Below are 6,942 nucleotides of genomic sequence, written 5' to 3'. Positions count from 1 at the left end.
ATTCTAAATAAGTTGCAATTGTTTCTTTCATTACAATTAACATTTAACTATTCCGGCCGACTGTTGCAATTTAACTCCCAGCGATGACTGAGGACGAGAGGATACAGTGACTCCAGCAGCTTTTAAAGCTGATGTTTGGACATATTTTGGTTTAAAAAAAAAAATAGGAAAGCAGTTACGCCTTTGTCAAGAGTTAATTACTTGGACCCAAATAAGTAAAAAAAAAAAAGAAAAACAAAACAAAAATACATGATAATGAAAATACACATGATTTATTTACAATGTTAACTTTTTTTTTTTAAGTGTCCATATCACAGTCCAAAACATCAACTCAAAGCGCACCAGGAACCAGGTGGACAAAAAAAAGACAAGACACAAAGAAGTATATAATAAGTAAATACAATAATCAGTGATAATAATCTAGCGCCTGTTGCTGAGGTGGAGGTGTCTTTGAGCTCTGCAGCTGTAGACCTAATTATGTATGGAGGCATATTTGCTTCTGTATTATTAAATCAAAAATAGTTACTTCCATATACAAAAGTAATGCTGTTTTTAATTTTAAAAAAATACAATTTTCTTCAATTAAAAAATAAAATAAAAAAAACGTTTTGTTTAGAATAGTTTTCTTTGATTCAATTATTGTTGTTCATTGAAATGTTGAAAATAATTTTCATCCCAAAATCCCCAAAAACATGTTTTAATTAATGTCTTTGTTTTTATGGAATCATAAAGAAACATATTCACCTGCAAACTTGAGGAGCTGCGCCTGTTGCTGAGGCACAGCAACAGGCGCCGTGGATCTGAAGAAACGTATGAAATACAAAAGATGAAATGGGACAAACAGGAAGTGTCAAAATAAAATCACGACAGCATGGAAACAGGAAAGGAAGAAGGTACCTTTGTAACAAGGCGGGAAATAATGTAAACGAAACTATAATCTGTAAAATATATTAAAAAGGGACGAAATGAAGCAGCGGCGAGGAAGAAAGGAAGGAGAAAATGGATGAAGAATCAAAAAGAAGGACGTAAGGATGAAATAAAATGCCCAAAAAAAGAACAAACTTCCTCCTTTTGAGTTCATCAATGAGTTTCAGTGACTAAATCCTGCAGATTAGAGCAGGATTCTGAACGTCAACATCAGAATATGGCGCAGATTAAGCGACCGGCTGACGAAGCAACGAGACACGAGGGATTAACGTCTGAACCACGAGGCTGCGTCGGTAAATAACAACAGATCCTCAGCCGACAGACGGACGGCGAGCGGCGGCTTCGGCTTCCTGCCATTGTTCGCCAGGAAAACCGTGACTCGTTATCGTCAGATTAAACGACAATCCACGACTCCGGGTTGACGGCGGGCCAAGCGGCCGCTCAAGAGCGCGAGGTGTTTGGGTTTTTCTCTCTTTCGTCACATGTTGACCAACAGCGTCCAGAATAATCTGCCGCACAAAAACACGGAGGCCAGGATCGTAATCTAGGTCGTCCCTCGGTAATCCCGTGTCGGACGTCAAAGCTGAAGACATGTGATGTTTTCCTCAAGTGTCGGCGGAGCACAAATACGATGGAAAGACGCAAAGAAAGACGTGTAATAAAGTTTAGGTTTTTAAGCATTTTGTTATTTAAATTATTGAATTAAATAATGTCTATGTTAAGAGGTTGAATTCGTTTTTTTTATTGTATTTTTCTACATATAGTTTTATATTGTAATTCCAAATATTCAAAAATACATTTTCTAAATTCAACATTTTTTATATTTATAGCCTTTAAAATTCTTTAAAAATTCTCCACCATGATGTATTGACGCTAAAGTCTTCTACTTGGTCATGTGATCTCCTACTGTCGCCTGATTGGCTAAAAGTTTGAGGCGTTATTATACCAACTGTTATAAATTGATCAATTTGTAGCTTTTAAAACATTTATTTTTTAATTATTTGAAGTAAGATATCAAACTATGCGTAAAAATAATAATAATAATAATAATAATAATAATCTCTATTTATATAGCAAAATGTTGGATTTGTTTAAAAAAAAAAATTCCCTTTCCATATAGAAATTATTTAATCAAATTTTTATACATAAATAATTCAATGGTTGAATAGAAAATTAAATAAAATATTCTCTATAATACACACAATTGTTATTTCCATTTTACGTATTAATCTTTATATAAATTTTAATAAAATTTAAGAAATAGAAAATATCTTGCTGGACGTAACATTTATTTAGCTTTAAATAGTGAAGGCATTAACTTAATGAATAAATAGTTATAAAATGTGTCCAACTCTTTGATTTTCATTCGCAAAAGAAATATTTATTAAAATGTGTTTTACCTGCATTTTTATGTAAACATTTCGTTTATTGAATTCTAGTTAGTTATACATATTGAACATATATATATGAGTAAAGTGAAACTCGTTGTATTGCATTTGTATTACATGATTAATAAAGACCATATTGTTATTTTGTTTTACTTATTTTAACATGTTTTCTTCCGGGTCATATTTGTGTGATAAATAAACAACTGTTTAACATCCAGAGACTCAAACTGTCACTAACATCTAGAAAATGCAGAATTTGTAAATCCAGTCCCAGTTGAGTTTATTACCTCAGTCTGGTCACTCAACCCGTTATATCACCTCTTAGAATAGTAATAAGAAAGACCATTTAAATTATAACACCTGACGGATGCTGGGAAAATAATCTGTGATCACGATTAAACATGAAAAAGCCTTTAAAATGTCATCTTTTTCTGACTAGAGAGCTCTGCTGCCCTCTAGTGAAAAAACTGAGAACTCGCCATCTGACGTTTGAGACTGGCCACACTGGCAAGAATGTATCTTTGTTTTGCTTCAATTTCCACTCTAGAAAATAATAATTAATTCATAAATACTTTATATATATAAACAAAGAATGCTCTGTTTGCCAACTGGTGCTTTGTCGGTGTCATATGTACTTTTATTTTTTCAATTATTCACCTTATTCAATATAAGTGTCTTTAAAATACTTGAAAAAAAATAATAATAAGTTGAATCAAGATAAATATAGTGTTTTAATCTTCGCATATCAGCTTTTATTGGCTGTATTTTATCAGTTACTTCAGTTTGATGACAAAGTTCTGCTTATTTATAAAACAATCCGACTTGAATTCAACAGAGTTTTCTGTTTCCTTCAGTGAAGAAAATGCTTAAAAACCAAATAAAAACATCAACTCACAGTAAACATTTTCATAGATTTAATATATATACACATTTTTTTATATATATATAAATGTATCTATATATAATATATAGACAATATACAACATACATATAGAAAACAATTTGCAGTCAGTCTACATTTTTATGTCAACTAAGTCACTTAATCCATAATAAATTGTATTTTTTGGGCCCAAATTTCAGAGTATTTATTTAATATATTTTTTAGCATCTAGAATGAATTGGTTTGTCAAAACTAAAATATTTTACATCAAATAATCGCACATACTCGTGTAATAAATGTATGTACTCTTATGTAAAAATAGAATAGTATGGTTGATTTTTTTTTTTGGCCCATCGTTTAAATGTAGGTGTTCCGTTCCACAACTTCTAAACTTTTAAAATTTATATTTTAGCTTTAGTATGTAGATTATTATAAAATTATTTTAGTTTAAATGTTTATTTTACTACATAAATAAATAATGTGTTGCTGGATAACAAGTTCAACTTTCATTGTTTTATTGAAAAATAAAAAGTGCTCAAAAAAGACAAAAATAAAGAAGAGAAACGGTCACAGACGAAAACAGAGAGCATTGTGGGTAAAGGCAGCCGCGGGGACAGACGCGTGGCTGTAACAAGGAGCAGGGCTGGAGTAGACCGGGAGGGAGTACTCGGAGGGGATCCTCTCGCTGACTGTGCCGCCCCCTGGTGGCGAGCAGACGACAGCAGCCGAAGGTGGAAGAAGCTGCTCCGAGTCCCAGAAGCTGCTCTTGGTGGGAGTGATGGAGGCCTGGAGCTGCAGGCTGCTCAGAGGGGGGACTCTGGGGGTCCCGGCCGAGGGAGGCTCTCTCCTCAGCAGGGACTCGATGGAGAAAGGACCCCTGAACTTGCCCCCGCGCGTCCGTCTGTCCGGCGTCTCCGGCGTGGACGAGAGCTCCGGGAAGAAGTGCAGCAGTTCCTTGAAGTGACGCTGAACCATCTTTGTGCTCACGTGACTCAAGTCCAGTTTCCAGTAGTTCCTCTTGCTGCTCAGGTGGTTCAGAGGAACCTGAGACCACATGACACCGTCAGGAGGAACCTTTCACCTCTGACCTCCTGACCTCTGTTAGCTAGCATGAGTTAGCAGCTAGAAAATAATATTTAATTTGACAATTGTTTGATTTGTAACAAAAGTACAAATGTATCTTTGTGATACAAACATTCTGTACTTGGTAATAAACATTTAAAAAGTTTTGTCAGAATTAGTTTGAATAATCTCTGTTATTGTCTTAGCATGTTAGCTAGCATGCGATAGCATCTTCGCTAGTACCAATTAGCAGCTAGAAAATAACATTCAAGTTGACAATTTTTAAAGTAGAAAATTAATAATTGGTTACAAATTATATTAAAACAGACAGCTAACTCAAATAAATGACTATTAAAATACAAATTCACTACAAGCAAAAGAAAAGTTGTTAATTTTTTTTAAAACAAAATGTAAATAAATTATAATTTATATTTTATTCATTTCTTATGTTCCTTCGGTTAAATTGTTCTTTTTTAAATTCATTTAAAATCGACAAACTACAGGTTTATTTAAGTCAAATATTAACAAACATTAAAATTGTTTGTTTGACATTAAAGTAAATATGACGTGGATTAGATATTAAATCAAGCTCAACTATAAGAAATAGTGAAAATGCAGTTTCATAAATGTACGTCTATTTAGGTTTTAACTTAAAAACAAGTTATACATATTAAATTCTAAATTAAATGTATTTACTTTAAGTGTTTGGTTAACGTTAAACTAACTAATAAACTAATATTTCGTTTCATTTTCATGTATTATTTCATAAACGTATTTGAACTAATCATGTGGATCTAATTCTCTCATATTTACCTTTATTTTTAAACAAATAAATGCAATTTCTGCTCATATTTAAACAAAAAAACCCACGTGTTACATTTAAAGGTTTTAAATCCAAGCAACAAGAAATAAAACAAATCTAAATTTCGATCAAAATATTTAGTGTCAATAGTTTTACGTGTAACTTATTATAACACTATACTGCAGAGCGTCTGCAGGACAGGTGAGCTCACCTTGACGAAGCACTGGTTGGAGGACAAACACACTCTGATGGTGTTCTCCACACTGCGCTGCTTCTCACAGAGCAGAGGATCCAGCTTCTCCATCAGCTGCGAGACAAGACTCGTCACACTCTGCACGACAACACCTGCTTCAAGAGCTTACCTGGCTGAAGGTGAGCCTCTTGTCCGCGGACCACTGCAGCACCAGAGCGATCTTGGCCAGGTAGGTCTTCTTCCTCAACGTGTCCCACTGAGACCTGCTGACACATGGAGGCAGCTGAGAGCCCAACATCACGCCGTGGGTCCCTGAACGCATCACTGCTGCCTTTAAGGACGGAGGCCCCGACATAAAGAGGGTGTGCTCTGTAGGCTGATAGAAACCTCTCTGATGGACTAATGGGCCATTAATGTTGGGGGCGGAGCCACAACCTTTGGGGTCTAAAGTGAATTAGCATGTCTTTGGTTGACTGTCATGTCGTAAAAGTTAATTCCTTTATTTAAAACATTAATAAAAAATATATATATATTTGAACTACTTTTAAAACTAACTTTTATTGATGATTTAATGACACAATAGTTCGTATTTATCCATCTAAAAATCAATTAAATATGTAATTGTCTTTTAAGGAAAACGATGAAATAAGATCTGCAGTTAGTTTTCTTTATTATTTTCCTGCGTTTAATGTTAGCTTAACCCTTTTGTTATCTCGGGCTCAAGATGAACGATGTTTAGCATTTTAGCTAGCATGAGTTAGCTTCTTCACTAGTACCCATTAGCAGTTACAAAACAACATTTAACTTGACAATAGTTTGAAGTAAGAAATTAATAATTGGTTATAAATAACATTAAAAAAACAGACGGCTACTAACTAACTTTATTTTTTTAAATTGATTTGAAACAAAAATCTTCTTTGTGATACTGAGTGAAAACATTGTATAGTTGGTAATAAACATTTAAAAGTTGTGTCCGAATATTTTTGAATTATCTCTGTTAATGGTTTAGCTCTCTCTCTTGTTATTGCTACTTTAAATACTGTAGTTCACTCCAACTTAAATTATTTGATGGAAAAAAGGGGGTTTAAATCTTTCAAATAAAATATCTTTACCACTAAAACTATTAAATATATAATACTTGTTCTTAAAGTTTTTATTTATTTTCCTTTAATATTAGATGAACTTTAAACATAAAATACATTTAATTCCCTAAATGTTTATTTTGCCCAAATTTTGTATTATTATATACAAGTATTTATAAAAAATATTTCCTTTTAAGAATTGTGTAGATCTAGAATAAAATAATTTGCAGAAACTGCATCAAATAATCACAAATACTTTGAGGAATAACTTTTCAGGATGATGGTTTATTTTATTTTACAACAGAATTTATCCAAAATATCGCTTTGATCTAAATTCTTTATTGAAACGTAAATATTTATTTTGCTACATCCAATAATCACAGATACTGTTGAATAAATTAGCTTTTTTTTTGTTAGATTTAAACAGTTTATCAACGTTTTGATTATTATGTAGCTCTAGAATGAACTTAAAATAAATCTATCGCAAATAATTACAATACTTTTTTATTAATATAATAAAAGAACACGTATTTTTGGTTAATATTCTAACAAATTTCAACCAAAGCAAAAACATGAACAGAAAGCCATGAGCATTGTGGGTAAAGCTA

The 6,942-nt window shown here is 32.8% G+C and overlaps 1 protein-coding gene across 1 annotated transcript; it reads right to left on the bottom strand.

Annotated features, from left to right (window-relative positions):
* Positions 1-3,762: 3,762 nt before the first annotated feature.
* On the bottom strand, positions 3,763-5,607 carry LOC148083225 (forkhead box protein H1). The gene is made up of 3 exons (XM_087785941.1): positions 5,422-5,607; positions 5,271-5,366; positions 3,763-4,239 (listed from the first exon to the last, which is right to left on the bottom strand). Exons 1-3 carry the CDS (start codon positions 5,605-5,607, stop codon positions 3,763-3,765), a joined length of 759 nt encoding a protein of 252 aa, XP_087642067.1.
* Between the last annotated feature and the right edge of the window lie 1,335 nt (positions 5,608-6,942).

This window comes from Callionymus lyra, chromosome 3, assembly GCF_982586985.1.
Source record: "Callionymus lyra chromosome 3, fCalLyr1.hap1.1, whole genome shotgun sequence".
NCBI lineage: Eukaryota > Metazoa > Chordata > Actinopteri > Syngnathiformes > Callionymidae > Callionymus > Callionymus lyra.
Note: the sequence above shows the minus strand (reverse complement) of the source record. Positions and strands in the feature narration are given on the sequence as shown.

What these genes read in the sequence shown, in the direction of transcription:
- LOC148083225 (XM_087785941.1), bottom strand. Translation starts at nt 5,607, where the DNA reads ATGTCGGGGCCTCCGTCCTTAAAGGCAGCAGTGATGCGTTCAGGGACC. An exon ending in AGAGGCTCACCTTCAGCCAG is followed by an intron (nt 5,367 to 5,421) that starts GTAAGCTCTTGA and finishes CTTGTCTCGCAG; the next exon opens with CTGATGGAGAAGCTGGATCC. An exon ending in CCAACCAGTGCTTCGTCAAG is followed by an intron (nt 4,240 to 5,270) that starts GTGAGCTCACCT and finishes ATGTGGTCTCAG; the next exon opens with GTTCCTCTGAACCACCTGAG.